The sequence below is a fragment of the Aquarana catesbeiana genome, linkage group LG08 (assembly GCF_042186555.1).
Source record: "Aquarana catesbeiana isolate 2022-GZ linkage group LG08, ASM4218655v1, whole genome shotgun sequence".
Taxonomy (NCBI): domain Eukaryota; kingdom Metazoa; phylum Chordata; class Amphibia; order Anura; family Ranidae; genus Aquarana; species Aquarana catesbeiana.
In genome coordinates this window covers 291,656,119-291,680,789 of record NC_133331.1, presented here as the reverse complement: position 1 = coordinate 291,680,789, position 24,671 = coordinate 291,656,119, and the positions used below count along the sequence as shown (strand labels likewise).

General features: G+C 43.4%; 3 protein-coding genes across 3 annotated transcripts in view; 1 reads left to right on the top strand and 2 right to left on the bottom strand.

Annotated features, from left to right (window-relative positions):
- LOC141105449 (uncharacterized) overlaps positions 1–24,136 on the bottom strand; it is a 57,399-nt gene extending 33,263 nt beyond the window's left edge. Inside the window, exons 1-6 of the mRNA XM_073595305.1 lie at positions 24,040–24,136; positions 22,902–23,005; positions 21,698–22,044; positions 21,484–21,581; positions 21,198–21,404; positions 20,907–21,042 (exon numbers count right to left, since the gene is read on the bottom strand). Coding sequence (XP_073451406.1) covers positions 20,907–21,042; positions 21,198–21,404; positions 21,484–21,581; positions 21,698–21,782 — 526 coding nt within the window. The 5' untranslated portion in view covers positions 21,783–22,044; positions 22,902–23,005; positions 24,040–24,136. The remainder of the gene's footprint in view (positions 1–20,906; positions 21,043–21,197; positions 21,405–21,483; positions 21,582–21,697; positions 22,045–22,901; positions 23,006–24,039) is intronic.
- Positions 1–24,671, top strand: part of LOC141104959 (uncharacterized) — a 664,134-nt gene that overhangs the window by 520,613 nt on the left and 118,850 nt on the right. The window lies entirely within an intron of this gene.
- LOC141104850 (uncharacterized) lies at positions 7,614–12,548 on the bottom strand. Its single transcript, XM_073594633.1, has 4 exons — positions 12,454–12,548; positions 12,152–12,364; positions 11,141–11,276; positions 7,614–10,825 (listed from the first exon to the last, which is right to left on the bottom strand). The coding sequence occupies exons 2-4, from the start codon at positions 12,290–12,292 to the stop codon at positions 9,618–9,620; spliced, it is 1,485 nt and encodes a 494-aa protein (XP_073450734.1). The 5' UTR covers positions 12,293–12,364; positions 12,454–12,548; the 3' UTR covers positions 7,614–9,617.

Genomic DNA, 24,671 nt, shown 5'->3' with positions numbered 1-24,671 from the left:
CGCTGCCCTCCCCTGTGCATCCCCCTGGAGTGGGGTTCTTTGGGGTGCCTTAGATATGATGGACTGATTTGGAGCATTGAGATAGAATGGGACACTTTGGTGTGGTGTTGATAGTGTGGGTTGCTATAGGTGGGATGGGCTACTTTGAACTGTCAGTGTAAGGTTGGGGGGTGCAGTAGAAAGTAAGGGGTGTTGTAAGGTAGGGTGGGTTTAATTTAGGCCCCTTCCACAGTTAACCCAATGTGGCCACACCCGCTGTCCGCCGTGGTGTACACAGCACACCGTGTTACTACTCTCTTTAAGCCACGCAAAGGTGTCCGAGGTCTTTTACAATCCTATTGTCTATATTGTGTATACGAGAAAAAATTTATTTTTTTGCTGTCCGCCAGAAAAGTGTTCGGGTTTAGCTTCAAGAAAAAGTGGCAACCCGAGTCGAGGTGATTGGTGGGAAAGGTGACACATCTCCAAAATGCAGAGAATGTTCCGGCCCCATAAGTGTAGAAATGTTCTGCTCATGAAGGGGTTAATCTAGGTTTCCACACTATATATGTGTGTATCATCATCTGCTGGAGATAAAACATGTCACAGTGACTATGGAGGAAGAGGACGGACATGACGGGGGGTTACTGGGTGTAAATAAAAAATAAGATCTTATTACCTCTTCTACTGCCAGCTCCAGCAATGTCTCCTCTTTACTTCCTCCCCACTCACCTCTCACCCGGAACTTCCTGTCTTTAGCTGACATCACTTCCTGTCTTCCATAGAGACTTGCTGTCTCTATGGTATAAGTGAGATCACCACCTTGTGGAGCTCAGAGGAATTGCAGCCATTGCAGTTGTAGCTTACCTGCATGCAAACAAGAAATAGATTGCAATAGGCTGCAGAAGATCTGCTTTGGAAAAAAAAAGACGTCAAAAGGAAGAGGTCTGCTTAAAAAAAGACAGAAAAGGTAATAGATGCTAATAGGCTGCAGGAGATCTGCTGAAGAGCAGAAAAATAAAACAAACAAATCCGCACCCCTATAGACCTCTGATAGAAGATACAATCTCAGGTCTCAGTGGTGATTGGAGACCAGAGGGACTCTGGAGTAAAACCTGAACATCCCGCACACCTCCCCCTCTGGGGTCACCTCCGCTCACATCTCCTCCCCCTCCCCCACCAGATGTACACTTTATATACCAGACAAAAGGAAATAGATGCTAATAGTCTGCAGGAGATCTGCTAGAAAAAAAAGAAATTGATGTTAATGGATTGCTAAAGATCTGATGAGGAAAAAAAACAAACTAAATTGATGTTGATAGGCTGCAGGAAAACTGCTGAGTTCCCTCTGGGGTCACCTCCGCTCAGATTTCTGTCCCCTTTCCCTTCCCCCTCCCCCCCACAGGATGTACACTTTATATACCAGAAAAAGGAAATAGATGCTAATAGTCTGCAGGGGATCTGCTGAAAAAGGAATAGATGCTAATAGGATTCAGGAGATCTGCTGAAAAAAGAAATTAATGCTAATAGTCTGCATGAAATCTCCTTAAAAAAAAAGAAATAGATGCTAATAGGCTGCAGGAGATCTGCTGAAGAACAGAATAATAAAATGAACAAATAGCACCCCTATAGACATCTGATAGAAGATACAATCTGAGATCTCAGTGGTGATTGGAGCCCAGAGGGACTCTGGAGTAAAACCTGAACATCCCCCACACCTCCCTCTGGGGTCACCTCCGCTCACATCTCCTCCCCCTCCCCTCCACAGGATGTACACTTCTTTTTTCCCAGCAGATCTCCTGCCTCCGTTTAACATATATTTCCTTCTTTTTTTTCCCAGCAGGTTTCCTGCATCCTGTTAGCATCTGTTTCCCTATTCAGCTACTCTCCTACATCCTGTTAGCAGCTATTTTCTTGTTTCAGTGGATCTCCTGCATTCCGTTAGCTGCTATATCCATTTCCCCACAGATCTCCTGCAGTCTATAAGCACCTATTTCCCTTTTTTTCCCCAGCGGATCTCCTGCATCCTGTTAGCATCTATTTCCATTTCTCCACAGATCTCCTGCAATCTATTAGCATCTATTTCCCTTTTCTTTAGCATATCTTCTGTATTCTGTTGGCATGTACTGTATATCCCTTTCCAGCGGATCCCCCGCCTCCTGTTAACATATATTTCGTTTTCAGTTGATCTCCTGCTGTTAGCAGCTATTCCCCCCCCCCCGCAGATCCCCTGCCGTCTATTAGCATCTATTTCCATTTTCCAGCAGTTCACCTGCATCCTGTTAGCAGCTATTTCCTTGTTTCAGCGTGTCTCCTGCATCCTGTTAGCAGCTATTTCCTTGTTTCAGCGTGTCTCCTGCATCCTGTTAGCGGCTATTCTCCTTGTTTCAGCGTGTCTCCTGCATCCTGTTAGCGGCTATTCTCCTTGTTTCAGTGTGTCTCCTGCATCCTGTTAGCAGCTATTTCCTTGTTTCAGCATGTCTCCTGCATCCTGTTAGCAGCTATTTCCTTGTTTCAGCGTGTCTCCTGCATCCTGTTAGCAGTTATTCCTTGTTTCAGCGTGTCTCCTGCATCCTGTTTGAAGCTATTTCCTTGTTTCCGCATGTCTCCTGCATCCTGTTTGAAGCTATTTCCTTGTTTCAGCATGTCTCCTGCATCCTGTTAGCAGTTATTTCCTTGTTTTGGCGTGTCTCCTGCATCCTTTTAGCAGCTATTTCCTTGTTTCAGCGTGTCTCCTGCATCCTGTTTGAAGCTATTTCCTTGTTTTAGCGTGTCTCCTGCATCCTGTTAGCATCTATTTCCTTTTTTTTTCCAGCAGATCTTCTGTATTCTGTTAACATGTATATCCCTTTTCAGTGAAACTCCTGCATCCTGTTAGCATCTATTTCAATTTTCCAGCAGATCTCCTGGGTCCTGTTAGCAGCTATTTCTTTGTTTCAGCGGTTCTCTTGCATCTTGTTAGCGGCTATTTCCTTTTTTTAATTTTTTTTTTTAATTTCAGATCTCCTGCAGTTTATTAGCAGCTATTTCCTTTTCCATCGGATCTCCTGCATCCTGTTAGCAGCTATTTCCCCTTTTCTAAGCACATCTCCTGCATCCTGTTAGCATCTATTTACCTTTTCAATAAATCTCCTGCGACCCGATAGAATCTCTTTTCTTTTCCAGCAGATCGCCTGCAGCCTGTTAGCATCTATTTCCTTTTTTTTTTTTAGCAGATCTCCTGAAGCATATTAGCATCTGTTTCCTTGACTGGCAGATCTACTGCATCCTGTTAGCATCTATTTCCATTGTCATCAGATCACCTTCAGCCTATTAGTGTCTATTTCCTCATTGTTGTTGTATTTTCCTGCAGATAATTGACTTTTCTTTCCAGAGAGTCGGAGGTTCCAGCACTCAGCTCCTCTATTGGATCGGGATTTATGATCCATTCACTCCCCATTCAGAATACTTTATTAATCTCAAAGGGAAGTTGCTAAATGTGCATCAGTGAGCCTTGGCCGATCATGACCCTGTCACCGGTTGGCCGGTTTTCCTTCCTTGGACCTCTTTTGGTCGGTCCTGACCCCTGCAGATCAGGAACATCCCACGAGAGCTGCAGATTTGGAGTTGCTGTGACCCAATCATCTATCCATTACAACTTGGTCCTTGTCAAAGTCCCTCAAATCCTTACACTTGCCTATTTTTCTGCTTTCATCACATCAACTTCAGGGACAAACATGATCAGAACATGATTTCAGATGTCATTGATATCAGTGTTATTCACTTTACCAGTCATAATGTTATGGCCGATCGGTGTGTGAGGTTTGTGGGACCTCTCATCTGAGCTCTCGCTTTAGATATCTCCCCCCAAGGTCTGAGATCATCTGAGCCTGAGGACCAAGTTTTGGTGTCAGATACCAATGTGGGGGATGAATCCCGGAACCTGGTGGATTCAGTTTTAAACCAAATAAAGATCAAAATATTAGTTGTAGGGGGTGGAACTTATTTTCTGATCGGACGTATTATAATCTACGAGAACATATACAATTGAATGTTTAAGTTATACAGGACCCCCCAGGGACCAACAACATGATTATACGGGGCTTTCTCCATTCAAATAAAATGGAAAATGACCGTGGATGATGTCAGGGACAAGAGGCAGAAATATTACTGAGACACGCTGCACATCGTGTACTGTAAGCCTTTTTATTAGGCCGCATTAAAAGAAGGGAGACAACGCATTTTTCTATCTCCTAATAACAATGATAATATCAGAGCCACAAAGCAGAAATATAATAGAGACACAATGCACATCATGTAAGGCTTTTTATTAGGCCTGCATTTATTAGTCTGATCGGCTCTCCCTGTCAGAGTGAACCGAGGAATGCCGTTTACTGGCACTTCCTGGTTCACACAATGATCAGCTGTGATTGGTCACAGCTGATCACGTGGTAAGAAGCCGCTGACAGAGGCTCCCTATCACGATTGGAGATGCAGCACGCCGGACTGACACGCCACACTGCACGCCACTGTGGGCGCGCGCCAGCGTGTTATCCTGCTGGACTTCATATGCCGCCCAGTCAGGATAACAGAACCCCTTCCCGGCCCTCAATCTGCTATAGGCTGGGCAGTGGTTAAAGAAGGGAGATAAAGCATTTTTTATCTCCAAATAACAATGATAATATCAGAGGCACAAAGCAGAAATATAACAGAGACACCCTGCACATCATGTAAGCCTTTTTATTTTATTTAACCCTTTCACTGCCAGGTCCGTACGCCGTATGGACGTACTGAAGTGCTCGCAGGTGGCCAGGTCAGTACGGGGTACGGACCTCATATCTCCCTCTACTATAAACTCATGGTCACTTCAATGACCATAAGCTTATATAAGAATTGTTTAAAACCCGCAGAGTTATTAATTCCCTAATAACTGGTGAGTGTGAACCCCCGAAGGAGAGTGTGACACACAGACTTTGGTGTGGGGTGTATAACACTGTATCATAGCAGGACTACCATCTGGGTTTTCTGGGACTTCTCTCACCATCTGTCAACTGCTTATTCCTTGTGTGTCATTAACACATGAAAGCTGATCACAATTTTTTGACAGTAGCGTTGCTGTAATAATTTGAGCACCTGAGTTGGACTTTTGCACCTTTTTATTACCATTTTACTGATTGTCTTATGCATTTGCATTTTAAGCGGCAGCTGTTTTATATGTTGTATGCAGTGTTGACATTTAACTGTTGCAACTGTGGACGTTCTTTATTTTTTGAAACCTGACATTTCTATAGTGCCGAGATAGTGGAAGGAGGCCTAGGATTTTACTGTATTTTTTTTATTAATTCGCTTTTGTCACAACTCACAAGTGGGTGGGTTCGGGGTGCAATGCGATGCACCTTAGCCCAACCTTTTTCAAGCCAATTACAGCCTCAGGCTTTAATCATGTGGCTTGAAAAAAAAAAAAACTCAAACGTATGAGTCCGGCACCCTGCAGGTAAGCGGCGCCCCAGCGCCCCTAATGGACCGGCTGCTCCTGATAAGACCCCTTTCACATGGAGCGGACTCTGAAAAAGCAGATCCGCCTGCTCTGTCTGCTGATCCCCGCTGAGCAGGCGGATGACAGGGCCGTGTCTGCTCCGCTGATGCAGAGCGGACATGGACACAGCTCGCTATTCCCTATGGGGCGGTCGGATGGAAACGGACCGCCTGTCCAATTCCATCGGCTGCCATCCGATCCGATCTGCTAGATGGATGGGTAATGGAATCCCCATCCGTCTATTTTTAGCGGACTGGATCAGATGCAGGCGGGTGTAAACGTGTCCATTTATATCAGTCTCTCCATAGAGAACAATGGGTGGTCCGATTGGGCCCACCTGAAAAACAGACAGGCAGACCCGATCGGTGTGCTTGTGTGAAAGGGGCCTAAGGCCTTGTCCCTGAGCTCACACTGTCTGCGTTCGGGGTCATGTACCCACACCCACACAGATTGGGAACAGCAGCTATGCCTGTGCAGCCGTTGCATCCCAATTGACATGAATGGGACTGCCTGTACGGTGATGCACAGAACACCTGTGCATCCCTGTGTGGGCAAACATGGCACCCCATGGGCATACATTTTAGTATGCCACATGTGAACGAGGCTTTAGTACTAATTTAGCAGGAAGTTACGTTGTGTTTATGTGCAATATTAATGAGTTTAGTGTATTTTTAGTGAAATTAGCGATATGATGAACATTTTGCACAATTATTGCGGGGCCCAAAAAATCAGTAGCACTTTTTTTATTCGACTAGCCACGTGCTTTTAGAAAAAGTCTAGTTTGAGGGGTCTTTTTAAATTATGAAAGCTGTAAGTGAAAAATGAAAACCTCCAGATTTTTTGAGAAATTTTTGGGTACGTTCGATTTTTCATCATTTTGCAAAAAGGCGCAATTTAAAATATATGGTTTTGGGGGTCTTTCACAAATTCTGAAAGTTCTAAAGGAAAAATGAAAACTTTCAGATTTTTTAAGAAATGTGTATATTTACATTTTTGCATACGTTCGATTTTCACCATTTTGCAAAAGTGCGCAATGTAAAAATTAAAACTTTTTGTTATTTATTAACTCCATACAGGTTAAGCTTTTATATTTAGTAGGGATTAAGCAGGAATTTTGTAAAATTACGGTAGCTGTGTTTTTATCTGCTAATAATGGTTTTAGTGCATTTTTTGCCAATATATTGGTTCGATAAACATTTGCACAAATACCACGGGGTCTAAAAAATCAGTAGTACCTTCTTTTTATTTTAGAGGTCATGTGCTTTCAGAAAATATATGGTTTTGGGGGTCTTTCACAAATTCTGAAAGCTGTAAGGGAAAAATGAAAACCTTCAGATTGTTAGAGAAATTTTGATATTTACTTTTGCGTACGTTCGATTTTCACCATTTTGCAAAAGGGCGCAATGTAAAAATTCAAACTTTTTGTTTTTTATTAACTCCATACAGGTTAAGCTTTTATATTTAGTAGGGATTTAGCAGGAATTTTGTAAAATTAGCTGTCTTTTATCTGCTAATAATGGTGTTAGTGTATTTTTTGCGTATATATTGGTCCGATAAACATTTGCGAAAATAGTGTGGTGTCTAAAAAATCAGTAGCACTTTCTTTTTATTCTAGAGGTCATATGCTTTCAGAAAATATATGGTTTTGGGGGTCTTTCACAAATTCTGAAAGCTGTAAGGGAAACACGAAAACCTTCAGATTTTTAGAGAAATTTGGATATTTACACTTTTGCGTCTGTTCAATTTTCACCATTTCGCAAAAAGGCGCAATTAAAAAAGTTACAAATATTTGTTATTTATTCACTCAATACAGGTTACGCTTTTATATTTAATTGGAATTAAGTAAAATTTGCTGTGTTTTTATCTGCTAATAATGGTTTTAGTGTATTTTTTGCAAATATGTTGGTTTGATAAACATTTGCGCAAATACCGCGTGGTCTAAAAAATCAGTAGCACCTTCTTTTGTATTCTACTTATCATGTGCTTTCAGAAAATATATGGTTTGGGGGGTCTTTCACAAATTCTGAAAGCTATAAGTGAAAAATAAAAAACAAAGGAAAAATTGCAAAAATGGTCTGGCCACCTGAGTGTACAAAATGGAGCACAGGGCAAAGACACCCCACATAGTGTAAGCCTTTTTATTAGACCGAATTTAAAGGGAGATAAAGATTTTTTTTTTATATCTTAATAAAAATGACAACGGATAATATCAGAGACACAAAGCAGAAATATAACAGAGACACCCTGCACATCAAGTGAGCCTTTTTAATAGGCCGCATTTAAAGAAGGCAGCTAAAGATTTTTTTTTATTTCCAAATAATGATAATGTCAAAGGCACAAAGCAGATATATAACAGAGACACCCTGCACATCATCAGCCTTTTTAGTTTAGGCCACATTTAAAAAGGGCAACTGACTTTTTTTATCTTAAGATAAAAAAATCTGTGGATTATGTGTGAGAAGCAATGCAGAAATATTACACAGACACATGTAATGCCGCGTACACATGGTCGGACTTTTCGTCTACAAAAGTCCGACGGACGCCGACGGACTAAAGCTGGCTGACAATCCGATCGCGTGTGTGCTTCCCTGGACTTTCAGCGGACTTTTCCAGCCTCAAATTTGACGGACTTTAGATTTGAAACATGCTTCAAATCTTTACGTCGTAACTACGCCGGACCCAGAAATCCGCTCGTCTGTGTGCTAGTCCGACGGGCAAAAACCCACGCTAGGGCAGCTATTGGCTCCTGGCTATCAACTTCCTTATTTTAGTCCGGTGTACGTCATCACGTACGAATCCGTCGGACTTTTGTGTGATCGTATGTAGGCAAGTCCTTTCGTAAGAAAGTCTGCCGCCAGTCCTCCAAAAGCCCGTCGAAAGTCTGTCGGGCAGGCTGTCGGACTTTTGTAGCCGAAAAGTCCGACCGTGTGTACGCGGCATAAGACTTTTTAGTAGGTAGATATGAAGAGGGAGAGACAAGGCAATTTTTTATTCAGCAATAACAATTGCTATGGATTATGTCAGACACAAAGCAGGGATATTGTAAGTCAGTACTAAATCAGTTGAGGTAGAAGACATTTTGAAAGGAATAAACAGCAGAATATACAGATTTTCCTGGCCCCTGTACTGTGTGTTATGTTCTCCTGACCCCTGTGCTTGGTGTGTTATGTACTCCTGACCCCTGTGCTTGTTTTTTTATGTATTCCTGACCCCTGTGTTCCGTATGTTATGTACTCCTGACCGCTGTTTTCAGTTTGTTATGTACTTCTGACCCCTGCACGCTTTGTGTGTTATGTACTCCTGACACCTGTGCTCTGTGTTATGTACTCCTGACCCCTGTGCTCTGTGTGTTATATACTCTTGACCTCTGCACTCTGTGTGTTATATACTCTTGACCTCTGCACTCTGTGTGTTATGTACTCCTGACCCCTGTGTTTGTGTGTTATATACTCCGGACCCCTGTACTTTGTGTGTTATGTACTCCTGACCCCTGTGCGTTATGTACTCCTGACCACTGCACTCTGTGTGCTATGTACTCCTGTGCTCTATATTCTGGACCCCTGTGCTGTGTGTTATGTACTCCTGACCCCTGTGCGTTATGTACTCCTGAACCCTTGTGCTCTGTGTGTTATGTACTCCTGACCTCTGTGTTCTGTGCGTTATATACTCCAGTGCTCTGTCTTATGTACTCCTGACCCCTGTGTGTTATGTACTCCTGCGCTCTGTGCCTTAGGCTTGTCTGACCGCTGCGCCCTGTGCATTATGCACCCCCCATCACTGTGTTCTTTGCATTACACAGCACTCCTGCCATGTTTGCGTTAGGTACTCTTGACCCCTGAACTCTGTGCATGATTTACTCCTAAATATACACTATTCTAGCATGTGGCACAGCAGTTAATGCTTATTTGATGGGTACAACCATACCCCTCCCACTCTAAATGTAATTCGGCCATGCCCACTGTTCACAATAATCTACATTATTGCTCTAATCAGAGCTCCCAGGTGTATTGCAATCCTAGCAACACCCCTGGGTGTATCTCAAGGTGTGCTTCTTTCCAGTGTGAGATCTCTGATGTATGGCAAAATATAATTCATATAGAAGACATTTCCTGCACTAGAGACACTAATACACGTTGAGAGTTTTGTGGGTTCTCTGATGATGACTGTTAAGACTAGACTTCTTTGAATAACTTTTCCCACACTCAGGGCAAGAATACGGCTTCTCCCCAGTGTGGCATCTTTGATGTACAACAAGTTCTGTTTTCCGTAAATAACATTTCCCACACTCAGAGCAGCAATGCGGCTTCTCCCCCGTATGAGATTTTTGATGTCTAACAAGTTCTGATTTCCGTGAACAACATTTCCCGCACTCAGGACAGGAAAATAGTTTCCCTGCGTGGCATAACCGATGTACAGTAAGATGAGATTTCTGTGAATAACATTTTCCGCACTCAGGGCAGGAATACGGCTTCTCTCCCGTGTGAATTCTCTGATGGTTGTCAAGATTAGGCTTCTGTGAAAAACGTTTCCCGCACTCAGAACAAGAATATGGTTTCTCACCCGTGTGAGTCCGCTGATGTAGGTAAAGATGAGCTACATCTGAAAAACCTTTACTGCATTCAGAGCAGGGATACAGCTTCTCACCCGTATGCAGTCTTTGATGGTTATAAAGTTTGGACTTGCGTGAAAAACATTTCCTGCACTCAGGGCAGGAATACGGCTTCTCCCCCGTGTGAGATCTCTGATGTATCACAAGTTCTGAGTTCCGTGAATAACTTTTCCCGCAGTCAATGCAGGAATATGGCTTTACACCTGTGTGGGATCTTTGATGTACTGCAAATTTTGACTTCTGGGCAAGCTGTTTTCCACACTCAGAACAGGCATAGGGCTTTTCCCCCGTGTGTGTTCTCTGATGTCTGGAAAGATATCCCTTCTGTGAGAAACATTTCCCGCACTCAGAGCAGGAAAATGGCTTCTCCCCCGTGTGAGATCGGTAATGCAGGATGAGTGTTGATTTATGAAGAAAACATTTCCCACACTCAGAACAGGAATGTGACTTCTCACCTGTTTGAGATCTCTGATGCCTAGCAAGACTTAATTCAGAGCTAAAACTCTCCCCACATTTCCCCTGAATCCCGGCACCATCCCTCATAGTACGAGGTTGCTCAGAGTCAGAGGGATTCCATGGTCTATCCACACTGTGAAGTCCACCATCCATAGTGGAGATCATTGTCTTTTCTCCTCCACAATCTCCTGTGATGTCCTCATCTTCCATTTTACAACCCGGAGATAAAGTGAGACGATCCTTTGAGGGTTTCTCCATGGCTTGTCCTGGAAAAATATAAAAACATCATCAATAGTTATGAGAGGATTAGTTCACTTCCATCAAGATTCCATCTGGATCAGGTAGATATGAGTGAGCAGATGTTCTCTGTGGAGGTCCCAACCAGCTGGGACTCTCCCCCCCTCTTCAGTCAAAGAGCCTTTGGTCCTCCTCCCAGATCACTTCTACATTTACACAGCCTTGTCAGAAGAGCAGGAACCGATGAGGACTGGGAGGTCCATGCTCTTTACACAACCACAAGTGTAGGTCGATCAGTGTGCAGTAACAGAGCAGAGATAAGAGAAGAATATATTATGGGTCACCTGTGCTGATCTCTGTAGGAGTGTCCTCCTCTATGAATGTCCTCGGCATTCCAGCCTCCTCCATAGACTGCTGATCATCCCTCACATACGTCTCTTCTACTTCACCCTCAACTTTCATGTTCATCAGATCTTCACCCTAAACCACCAGAATGGCAGAAAATAACATCTGTAACATAGAAGTATTTATGTGAGATCACATAGAAAATATCATCTTGTAGAGTCCACACATCGTCTCCACATGTCAGAGTGTTCAATCACTTTGATTGTAAAGGTTCATTGTTACGCTTACCTGCTCTGTGCAAGCGTTTTGCACATAGCGGCCTCGATCTGGGGTCCCCTGGCAGTACTCCTCTTCATCGAGTGCCCCTACGGAGAGTCACTTTCCATGGAGGCACTCGTGCGGGTGTGCTCCCCAGTCCTGCTGCTGCGTCCATTGACATAGAGAGCAGGACTCGGCCCCGCTCCCATGTCACAGGATTTAATTGACAGCAGCGAAAGCCAATGGCTCCTGCTGCTATCAATCTATCCAATGAGGACCCGAGACAGCGGCTGGAGCTGCTGTGCTCCTCCCCGTCGCTGGAACGATCGATCTCAGGTAAGAAAAAGGGAGGCTCTGGGGGGCAGCTGCAGCACAGGAGATTTTTCACCTTATTGCATAGATTGCATTATGGTAAAAAAACCATGAGGGTTTACAACTCCTTTATGTTCCCAACCCTCAACTCCACCTACCTGATGATGGTGAGGGATGGTGTGATCTTCCTGTGTGGAATCCCCGGAATACAGAGGACGGGGACATCTCTCTGGTGGGTTCCTGGTATTAGGCGGCTCCATCATATCCTTGTGTCCATTTGAAAGTTCCTCCATCACTCCATACTCCTCATCCTCCTCTTTATATTCTTCTTTAACAACAATATTATTATCCCCGAGGTTTCCAATCTGAATATATAATAAGACTTACAACAAACATGTTTATGTAGAATACATAACTACCTATAATTGTTACTCATCTACCTGATCAGGTTTGGCATAGTTGTGCTTTTCCTGTGTGGAATCCCCGGAATACAGAGGACGGGGACATCTCTCTGGTGGGGTTCTGTAGCTGGATGACTCCACCATGGTGTCCTGGTACAGATCTTTGTGTTCTTCCTCCATCACCCCATCCTCATCATCCTCCTCTTTTATCTCTTCTTTAACATCAACTTTAGAATCTCTCAGGTTTCCACTCTGAATATATAATAAAAATTACATCAATTGTAACAATGCAGATAATGTACAGATCCTAATGATACTATCAGTGATTGTTCCTCATCTACCTGATGATGGTGAGGGATGATGTGACCTTCCTGTGTGGAATCCCGGGAATACAGAGGACGGGGACATCTCTCTGGTGGGTTCCCATTACTGGATCCATCTGTAGGAAACACACACACTGACTGAATACATTGTTTCTATGTGTTTATCAGATGATGGGGGATCTAGGTGGACCCTCCGTACTGCTCTCTCCTTTACAATAAAGTCTCCTCTTACCTGGTGATGTGAGGGGCGGCTGATTGTCCATCATGACGTCCTTGTAGAGATCCTTGTGTCCTTCTAAATACTCCCACTCCTCCATGGAGAAATAGACAGTGACATCCTGACACCTTATAGGAACCTGACACACACAATGATACAGTCACCATCCAGACACATCCCTTGTCTGTTACTGGATAATGTCCCAGAATTCCCAGAATCCTCCTCACCTCTCCTGTCAGCAGCTCCATCATCTTCTTGGTGACTTCTAGAATCTTCTCCATGTTGTGTCTCTCAGGTTTTAGGGAGTCACATGGAGGCACTGTGATGGTCATATGATCACCTGACTTCACAAGAGGAAATCTCTGTATTGGAGAGCCAATAGGAATATCATGTTAGAATCCCAGAATCCTTCTCACCTCTCTGGTCAGGTCTGTGTTTTATTAATAGAGATAAGAGTGATGTCATGTGACCTCCCAGAATCCTCCTCACCTCTCCAGTCAGGTCTGTGTTTTATTAATAGAGATAAGAGATGATGTCATGTGACCTCCCAGAATCCTCCTCACCTCTCCGGTCAGGTCTGTGTTTTATTAAAAGAGATAAGAGTGATGTCATGTGACCTCTCAGAATCCTCCTCACCTCTCCGGTCAGGTCTGTGTTTAATTAATAGAGATAAGAGTGATGTCATGTGACCTCCCAGAATCCTCCTCACCTCTCCGGTCAGCAGGTAGATGATCTCCAGGGTGAGGTTTAGTATCCTCTCAGTCATGTGACTCAGATCCTCCTCCATCCTGATTGGTCATGTGATCTGTAAAGGTTTCCTGTAGACCAATAATTGATAAGAGAATTATCTGGACAGTACCGGTTGTATAATATTAGGGTGGGAATGTATGGGGGATAATATGAGAGTTTTTATCTTCAAGAAACGATCCCCAGTAGGATTACACACAGAGACACATTTAGTTTAGTGCTTGATATGTTTTTTGGGGTCCAGTAGCCTCCTATTATTTGGCCTTTATGTCTACATAAAACACCTATCCTCTGTACATCACCAAAATGAAGAGAATGTTCCGGCCCTGTAAGTAGGGAAATGTTCTGACCCAAAAGGGGTTAATCTAGGTTTCCACACTATATATTTGTGTAGCGCTGGTAGATTTGTGATCTACCATCTGATGGGTAAATTTAGTAACTTGTTCGTTAGGGAAGTTAGATTTGCCTCTGTTCCAGCTTGGCTGACGTTGCGTGTGTTTCCATACTGTCCGGTGGGTGTCGTTGTTATCACTGGTTAGTGTTGGAAAGGCAACGTGTCAAAGCGTATGGATGCTCTTCTGTCCCGGAGACAACTCGGTGGAGGTGGTCCTCCGAGTGGGATTCTGGGTGAGGGTATTTATGGGACAGACGCCATGCTTAGGGGTCGTTTTACAGCCACCTGCTGGCCCTGCTGGCCGACAGGTATGCGTTAGAGTGCTACCTCGTGGTCCTCCGTTCTGGAGGCCCGCGTCGCTGTGGCGCATGGGTGGGCCCAGAGGCTTGTCTGGGGCCTACCGCAGCAGCCGAGGAATAGTCCTGTGCTGTCTATCCAGAGTGAAGAAGCTGGACAACCGAGGAGATCCCAGGGGAGGACCCGTCATGGAAGGATCATGCAGAGTGCTGGTCTGGAGAGAGGCCTGGTGACTCGGTTGGAGGACGTATCCTAAAGTAACTTTACAGCATAGTGTTGCTGGGTTTGGCTTAAAGGTTCAAGCACTGTGACTGACATTCACCGCAAAACCAATACATCCTGTGGCAGAGGATCGTACGGGTTCATCCCAAACAAGTCTGTGGCAGAGACTTTTGTTCGTGCTACGTACTGGCTGCTAGGCAAGTGAGAGAGGCCTATCCAGGCGAGCAAAGAGTGTGTCCCACGAGGGGAGCGCATTCTACTGAAATATTCAACTCTAACGGACATTTGTCAAGAATCCTACAGAAAGGTATTTGAGTTTTCCCTGCAGTTACCCTTCTGCCTCTTTCCTGCTATTTCCTTCGTTAACTGTTCAATAAAGCAATGAAAACGTATTGAAGTGTTGGTGCGTGTATCGTACGGAGGTAAACTCAACGGAACCCTAGACCCGGTGCCGGTGAAACAGAGGGAAGGAGAGTGAAGGTAACAAGCCCGCTTAAACCAGCAGCTCCGCCGAGAGTTATTGCTACATGTGTGTATCAGGTTTGGTATCTTCTCAGTCATGTGACCCCAGTCCTCCTCCATCCTCCATCCTCATCCGTGCATCATGTGATCTATACTGGTTTCTGCAAAGACAGGTATGGAAAAATCACATATTTATATATATATATATATATATATATAAAAAAGAATGGGGGAATGTTCTGACCCTGAAGGGGTTTCCACACTATAGGTTTCCACACTATATATGTGTGTATCATCATCTGCTGGAGATAAAAGACGTCACAGTGACTATGGAGGAAGAGGACGGAACATGACGGGAGGTTACTGGGTGTAAATAGAAAATAAGACCTTATTACCTTCTCTGCTGCCACTTTCAACAATGTCTTCCCTCTACTTCCTCCCAACTCCCCTCTCACATCTTGTGTATAACTGAGATCACTTCCTGCCTTTACCTGACATCACTTCCTGTTTTCCATAGAGACTTCCTGTCTGGTAGTAGTGAGAGCACCCCCTTGTGGAGCTTAGAGAGACTGCAGCCCATAGAAACGTCTCATAATGTGAACACGGCCTAATCCACAAACCGATTACAGATTTAATACATACATAGTCCGGGCCTCCAGTACAGATCCTCGGGATCCTTTATTACATCTCATGGATATAAAACATCTGGACAGGGACTCTAACATGTTTCACCCACTGGGGGCTTTCCTCAATACTTCCCATCATATAAAACCACACACATTTCTAAACACTGTTCTATCCTGAGCTCCAGACAGAGGATCACATCACCTCCTGTGTATAATTATATCGCAATGTCTGAATATGGAGTAGATGAACCAATCAGTGCTTGCACGCAGACAAGAAATATATGTCAATAAGCTGTGGAAGATCTGCTGGAAATAAACAGGAAAAAAGTTGCTGATAGGTTGCAGGAAACCTGCAGAAAAAAAAGGAAATAGATGCAAATAGGTTGTAGAAGATCTGCTGAAAAAAAAGATACTAATAGGTTGCAGAAGATCTGCTGAATAATAAAAAAAAAAAAAAAAAAAAGACAAAACCAAACATCCAAGAGATCTAATATAGCTAATTTATTATAAAAAAAATAACATTCTAGTGGTGATTGAGGACCAGAGGGACTCTGGAGTAAAACCTGAACATCCAGGACATCTCCCTCTGGGGTCACCTCCGGTGCAGATCTCCTCCCCCATCCACAGAATCTACACTTTATATATCAGATTTCCTGCAACCTATTAGCACTTATTTCTCTTTTTTTTTTTTGAATATTCCTAGCAGCCTATTTACACCTGGGTCTTGCCACCTGTTTATCCTCATTTAATTTTTGTCAGTTTGTTTACCCCGGGTGATTGTTGTCACTGTCACAGACAAGGTTGTCACTGGAGGGGCCAATGTAGGAACTAAGCATATGGGTGATATGTGGGAATTCCCGTATGAGGAATGGTTGTGTCTGGAGAAAAGAGGGAGGGACTTCCTTTTTCCTGTGTACTTCGAAGTTGACGTTAACAGAGGTTAGTCTGTGTACGCTTCCTAGACAGACGTCTCCTATAATGACCCATCCTAGGTCCAGTCTCAGAGCATTGTGGGAACAATAATCCAAGCTCTTGCTATAGATATCTATCCCAAGAATCATTTTAGCCTGAGGACCAAGTTTTGACATTGGATATACTCTGCATCAAAAGTATGGGGGGGGGGGGGGGGTGAATCCCGGCATTTGGTGGATTTTGTTTTTTTCCAAATAAAGGTAAAAAAATTTGTTATAGAGATATAGAACTTATTTCTTCTGATCGTACGGCACGAGCACATAAAAAAAGGACGTTTTTATTTTGTACAGGACCGACTGCCCGCCAAGGGACAATATGATTATATGGGGCCTTCTCAGTTATGGATATTGTCAGAAACAACAGGCAGAAATATTACAGAGACATGCTGCACATCATGTAAACCTTTTTTAGTAGGCCACATTTGACAAGGGGAGAGAGGACATTAGGAAGCCATGAGGTGCGTGACGAAATGCATTGACCTCATCACGTTTTACCTGGAAACCGAGGGTTTAGGTGTTTTTACTGTAGATGTGATGCCGATGTTGTTTCTTAGAGGGGCAGTGTATAATTAAAGTGGCAAACTACGCCCAGTACAAAGGAAAGTTGTGCACTTTACTTGTGAGTGTATTTCTATTGGGTTTTATTTTATTTTGGCCAAAAAAGTTTATGAGTTCAAAACATATTACATGATGATGGCTTTCAATTTTTTCCGAGCAACATGGATTAACCACTTGCCTACCGGGCCCAGGCCAATTTCCAGCTTTCAGCTCTGTTGCACTTTGAATTACAATTGCGCAGTCAATCATAGTTGTAAATACTGCCGTGTACTCGGCTGGAAAGGCCAAGGTCGTTTTTTTTTTTTTTTTTTTTTATCTCAGCCTTTCCTGCATAGAGGAGAGATGTGGGGTCTTATAGACATCACATCTCTCCATTAAGAGGACCTGTCGTGCCATATTCCTATTACAAGGGATGTTTACATTCCTTGTAATAGGAATAAAAGTGATAAAAAAAATATAAATTTTAAAGGGAAAGTGTAAAAAAAAAAAAAAAAAAAAAAATAAAATAAACAATAAATAAAAATTTAAAGTGCCCCCGTCCCCGGGTTTTTGCGAACGCATACGTATGTTGCGCCCACATATGTAAACGGCGTTCAAACCACATGTGAGGTATCGCCACGAACGTCAGAGCGAGAGCAACAATTGTAGCCCAAGACCCCCTCTGTAACTCTAAACAGGTAACCTGTAAAAATCTTTAAAGGGTCGCCTATTGAGATTTTGAAGTACCAAAGTCTGATGCCATTCCACAAGTGTGCGCAATTTTAAAGCGTGACATGTTAGGTATCTATTTACTCGGCGTAACATCATCTTTTACAAAAAAATTGGGCTAACTTTAGTGTTTTTGTTTTTCTTTATTCATGCGTTTGAAAAAAATCTGTGTGGTATTAAAAGTTGCAACAACCACCATTTGATTCCCCAGGGCAGTGATGGCGAACCTTGGCACCCCAGATGTTTTGGAACTACATTTCCCATGATGCTCCTGCGCTCTGCAGTGTAGTTGAGCATCAGGAGAAATGTAGTTCCAAAACATCTGGGGTGCCAAGGTTCGCCATCACTGCCCTAGGGTATCTCCTAAAAAAAAATATATATATATATATATATATATATATATATATATATATATATATATATATATATATATATATATATATATATATAAAATGTTTGGGGGTTTCGAGTAATTTTCTAGCAAAAAAAAAACATAATTTTTACAAGTAGGAGAGGAGTGCCAGAATAGGCCTGGTATGGAAGTAGTTAAAGATTAGGTCGAGCCTTGCTGAAAAAAATCAAAAGTCAGCAGATACAAATATTGTAGCGGTTGACTTTTAATATTAGGGCACTTACCTGTCCAGGGTTCCCGCGATGTCAGCACCCCAGCCGATCAGCTCTCAGGTGCTGCCGCCGCCTGAGGAGGGAACCCAGCAGTGAAGACTTTCGGGGGGGTAGGATGGGCTGAACTTCCATGAGATCGGGCCGCGGCCCCGTTCTTGGAAGTGGGGAAGGGGACCTGTCACAAAACAGGTCCCCTCCCCCCCTGAAAGGTGCCAAATGTGGCACCGGAGGGGGAGAAAGCGTATAAGCAGAAGTTCCACTTTTGGGTGGAACTCCGCTTTAAGGAAGAAGCTGGTTGGTGCATTTGGAGTCTGGAAATATATTCATTAAGAAGAGAGCTGTTAATACATCTGGAGAGTCCTATGGAGGTCTGAAGCCCTAGTTAAAGGGAAAAGTGCAGATTGACCTATTTTCATTATAAGTGGATATTTAAAGGTGAGCAGGTGGTGTGGCTAACAGAACATGCTGAAGCTGATTTACTTAAACTGGAGAGTGAAAAATCAGGTGCAACTGTGCATGGTAGTCAATCAGCTTCTAACTTCAACTTGTTCAATTAAGCTTTGACAATAAAACCTGGAAGCTGGTTGGTTTCTATGCACAGCTGTGTGACAGGAGTCACAAAGTCAAAGCATTGCTTAGATATGGATTTCATGGTCTTCGATGTAGGAGCCGATAGGAGCTGGTCCGTCTGCTACTGGGGGCTCCTGCTATTGCGTGAAGGTGTTCTGTGTTTATACTTATGATAATGTGTATATTGTGTCTTCTGAGCTGAAGATGGCAAGTCTGACCTGAAAGGTCGGACCTCTGAGCCACATAGGCTGGTTAAATGACCAGTTAATTAGCTCATGTTAATTTATCTTTCTGGTTACTGTTTGTATTTTTAGGGTAATATGATCAGAAGGGGGGAACCTCCTTCTCAAGTGTATAAAAGCCTGTATTCTTGTTCAAATAAACAGTTCCAGCTTTGCAGCCAAACGAGTCCTGCCTAGTTCTTGGTTGTAATATGAGGCTATAATATCTAATATCTATATTCATACTGGAGGAAGCGGTATATGACGGAAGCACTGAAGCGGAGCGTGGGACGTTCCGTTACATGCTGCACCAAATTTTGCATTTTGCAGTTTTAGTAAATTAACCCCACTGAGGTGATATTTGATCACGGATTCATACAGACACAAGATTGTTTTCTTGCAGCACTTTATTTGGCGTATTAACTCAGGTAGGCTCGATATCAGCTAACATCAGTTTTTTTAATCATTGTTCTGGGGTTTATACATGTCTGAGTTTTCACTTGTGGCACAAATTATTCATATAGAAAACATTTGCTACATTCGGGACACTAATTGATGGTTGTGTAGGTTCTCCGATGTTTGCCAAGATAAGACTCCTTTGAATAACATTTCATTCCTTCTCCCCTGTGTGATATTTTTGATGTCTGACAAGTTTTGATTTCTGTGAATAACACTTCCCGCACTCAAGGCAGGAAAATGGCTTTTCCCCTGTGTGGTAGAATTGATGTACAATAAAACTGGACTTCTGTGAATAACATTTCCCACACTCAGGGCAGGAATACGGCTTCTCCCCAGTGTGAGATCTTAGATGTTTGTCAAGATGGGATTTCTGTGAAAAACATTTCCCGCACTCTGGACAGGAAAACGGCTTCTTCCCCGTGTGCAATTTTTTATGCATGTAAAGACCAGAGTGGTGTGAAAAACGCTTCCCGCACTCAGGGCAGGAATACCGCTTCTCCTGCGTGTGAGATCTTTGGTGTTTATCGAATTCTGATTTCTGTGTATAACATTTCCCACAATTTGGACAGGAAAACTTCTCAGCAGTGTGCAATTTCTGATGTATGGAAAGATAGGACTTATGTAAAAAACGTTTCCCGCACTCGAGGCAGGCATACGGCTTTAAATGTGTGTGAGATCTTTGATGTATTTCGAATTCTGTTTTCTGTGCACAATGTTTTCCACACTCAGGGCAGACATATGGCTTTCCCTCCGTGTGTAATCTCTGATGTTTGGAAAGGTGAGAATTCTGTGAAAAACGTTTCCCACACTCAGAGCAGGAAAACGGCTTCTCCAACGTGTGAGATCTCTGATGTTTGGAAAGGTGAGCCTTCTGTGAAAAACATTTCCCACACTCAGAGCAGGTAAACGGCTTCTCCCCTGTGTGAGATCTGTAATGTATGATGAATGTTGATTTATGAAGAAAACACTTCCCACACTCAGAACAGGAATACGGCTTCTCGCCTGTTTGAGATCTCTTACGTTTAGTAATTCGCACTTTAAAGCTAAAATTCTCCCCACATTCCCCCTGAATTCCGGCACCATCCCTCACAGTACGAGGTTGCTCAGAGTCAGTGGGATTCCATGGTCTATCCACACTGTGAAGTCCACCATCCATAGTGGAGATCATTGTCTTTTCTCCACCACAATCTCCTGTGATGTCCTCATCTTGTATTCTCCACAAAATGGGACGATCCCTTGAGGGTTTCTCCATGGCGCGTCCTGGAGAAATATAAAAACATCATCAATAGATATGAGAGGGTTAGTTCACTTCCATCAAGATTCCATCTGGATCACGTAGATATGAGTGAGGAGATGTTCTCTGTGGGTGTCCCATGCTGATTTATTATGGCTCACCTGTGCTGATCTCTGTAGGAGTGTCCTCCTCTATGAATGTCCTCATCATTCCAGCCTCCTCCATATATTGCTGATCATCCCTCACATACGTCTCTTCTACTTCACTCTCAACTTTCATGTTCATCAGATCTTCACCCTAAACCAACAGAATGGAAAAAAACAACATCTGTAACAAAGAAGTATTTATGATGTGAGATCACATAGAAAATATCATCTTGTAGAGTCCAAACATCATCTCCACATGTCAGAGTGTTCAATCACTTTATGTTCCCGACCCTCAACTCCACCTACCTGATGATGGTGGGGGATGGTGTGACCTTCCTGTGTGGAATCCCGGGAATACAGAGGACGGGGACATCTCTCTGGTGGGTTTCCCTTACTAGGTGGCTCTATTATATCCTTGGGTTCTTCTGAAAATGTGTCCATCACGCCGTACTCCTCATGCTCATCTTTATACTCTTCTTTGATACCAATAATATCATTCTCAAGGTTTCCACTCTAAAATGTACAACACATTCATTGAAGCAAAAAAAGCCTGTGTATAAATCATAACTACCAATAATTAATATTCTTCGACCTGATGATGGTGAGGGATGGTGTGACCTTCCTGTGTGGAATCCCGGGAATACAGAGGACGGGGACATCTCTCTGGTGGGTTCCCATTACTGGATCCATCTGTAGGAAACACACACACTGACTGAATACATTGTTTCTATGTGTTTATCGGATGATGGGGGATCTAGGTGGAGCCTCCGTACTGCTCTCTCCTTTACAATAAAGTCTCCTCTTACCCGGTGATGTGAGGGTCGGCTGATTGTCCATCATGACGTCCTTGTAGAGATCCTTGTGTCCTTCTAAATACTCCCACTCCTCCATGGAGAAATAGACAGTGACATCCTGACACCTTATAGGAACCTGACACACACAATGATACAGTCACCATCCAGACACATCCCTTGTCTGTTACTGGATAATGTCCCAGAATTCCCAGAATCCTCCTCACCTCTCCTGTCAGCAGCTCCATCATCTTCTTGGTGACTTCTAGAATCTTCTCCATGTTGTGTCTCTCAGGTTTTAGGGAGTCACATGGAGGCACTGTGATGATCATATGATCACCTGACTTCACAAGAGGAAATCTCTGTATTGAGGAACAAATACGAATATCATGTTAGAATCCCAGAATCCTCCTCACCTCTCCGGTCAGGTCTGTGTTTTATTAATAGAGATAAGAGTGATGTCATGTGACCTCCCAGAATCCTCCTCACCTCTCCGGTCAGGTCTGTGTTTTATTAATAGAGATAAGAGTGATGTCATGTGACCTCCCAGAATCCTCCTCACTTCTCTGGTCAGGTCTGTGTTTTATTAATAGAGATAAGAGTGATGTCATGTGACCTCCCAGAATCCTCCTCACCTCTCCGGTCAGGTCTGTGTTTTATTAATAGAGATAAGAGTGATGTCATGTGACCTCCCAGAATCCTCCTCACCTCTCCGGTCAGGTCTGTGTTTTATTAATAGAGATAAGAGTGATGTCATGTGATCTCCCAGAATCCTCCTCACCTCTCCGGTCAGGTCTGTGTTTTATTAATAGAGATAAGAGTGATGCCATGTGACCTCCCAGAATCCTCCTCACCTCTCCGGTCAGGTCTGTGTTTTATTAATAGAGATAAGAGTGATGTCATGTGACCTCCCAGAATCCTCCTCACCTCTCCGGTCAGGTCTGTGTTTTATTATTAGAGATAAGAGTGATGTCATGTGACCTCCCAGAATCCTCCTCACCTCTCTGGTCAGGTCTGTGTTTTATTAATAGAGATAAGAGTGATGTCATGTGATCTCCCAGAATCCTCCTCACCTCTCCGGTCAGGTCTGTGTTTTATTAATAAAGATAAGAGTGATGTCATGTGACCTCCCAGAATCCTCCTCACCTCTCCGGTCAGGTCTGTGTTTTATTAATAGAGATAAGAGTGATGTCATGTGACCTCCCAGAATCCTCCTCACCTCTCCGGTCAGCAGGTAGATGATCTCCAGGGTGAGGTTTAATATCCTCTCAGTCACGTGACTCCAGTTCTCCATCCTTATTGATGTGATCTATACCGGTTTCTCTATAGAGGGATTGAGGCAAATTATCTGGACTGTATTTGTTGTACAATATTAGGATGAGAATATAAGGGGTTAATAGTTGGGTTGCCCCCAGTGGGAACTGTCAGATGTAGATTGGGATACTTAGTGTTTTTTGTGCCCCACAAATCTCTTATATTTTGTCCTATCTCCACCTCCATTGTTGGCTGATCTCATACCCCCTCTTATAGTCAGAGGTGGGATTATCCACACTCCATCATTAGCTGCTGACCTGGGTCAAAAGCTGTGCCCAGAGCATTATGGATGGGCGCCAAAGCTGATCAACTAGAAATTCCACTAACATTAAAATTTTGGAAATTGGGGTCAGGTTTCAGTACAACCCGAATTCAAATGTCATTATAATAGAGTGCTAGGGTGAGAAGGTGACACATCTCCAAAATGAAGAGAATGTTCCCGTTGCTCACCCTCTTGTGGAGCATGATAAACGAGAGATTTACGGGACAATGGGAAGCTGTACAGGGAGGTGGTGCATACAAAAGGTAATGAGACAACAACGGAGTTGGGAGGTCCTCTCTAAGACCCCCTTTTATAGTGAGGGTTGTGCTTCTCCACCTCCTACCCCATTACTGGATGATCTCACACCCGGAGTTATGCACCTCCCCCCATTACTGGATTATTTCAGACCCCCCCCTCTTATAGTGAAGGGCAGGGTTATCAATTACGGATGGACACCAAAACGATTTAACCATAAATGCCACCAAAATTAAAATCCTTGAAATTGGGGGTCACATTTCAGCACAACCCGAATCTCATCCCTCGTTACAAGAGACTGCTAAATCGAGAAGGTGACACATATCTAAAATAAAGTAAAATCTTTCGGCCCAGTAAGTGGGGAAATGTTCTGACCCTGAAGGGGTTAATTTACGTTTCCACACTATATATGTGTGTATCATCATCTGCTGGAGATAAAAGACGTCACAGTGACTATGGAGGAAGAGGACGGAACATGACGGGGGGGGGGGTTACTGGGTGTAAATAGAAAATAATATCTTATTACCTCCTCTGCTGCCACTTCCAGCAATGTGTCCTCTCTACTTCCTCCCAACTCACCTCTCACCCGGAACTTCCTATTTATAGCTGACATCACTTCCTGTCTTCCATAGAGACTTCTTGTCTGGGTAAAGGTGAGATCGCCACCTTGTGTAGCTCAAAGGAACTGCAGTCCCGAGAAACATCTGTGAATTCGCAGCCACTCCTTGCCTTATTCATCATACCCCATCATAGAAAACCAGACACATCTCTATACATTTTTTTATATTCTAAGCTCAAGAAGAAGGTTTACATATTACCAGCAGATGTCCTGCGGTCTATTAGCAGCTATTTGTTTTTTTCTTTTGCAGATTTCCAGCAGCCTGTTGACCTCTGTTCCTTGTCTGCATACACATGAGAAGCAAATGTGTCATTTTTTATATTTTTTTCAGGAGGTCTCTAGCAGCCTATTGGCTTGGGGGTCAACCTTTTTCAGCACAGAGAAACCCCTAAAATATCTTTCGAGTCCAAGGGAACCCCTGCTAAAAATGATGTATAACTCATGATACATTCGTTTGATGGTCAGTGGGAAGAGTGGTACTTACCTTGTTTCCCCGAAAATAAGACCTAGCGTGACTGTCAGTGATGGCTGCAATATAA

Coding starts and splice junctions, on each gene's coding strand:
- LOC141104850 (XM_073594633.1), bottom strand. CDS start 12,292: ATGGAGGAAGAACACAAAGATCTGTACCAGGACACCATGGTGGAGTCA. Junction 11,277..12,151: donor ACTATGCCAAACCTGATCAG/GTAGATGAGTAA, acceptor CTGGTGGTTTAG/GGTGAAGATCTGATGAACAT. Junction 10,826..11,140: donor TCCTACAGAGATCAGCACAG/GTGACCCATAAT, acceptor ATATTTTTCCAG/GACAAGCCATGGAGAAACCC.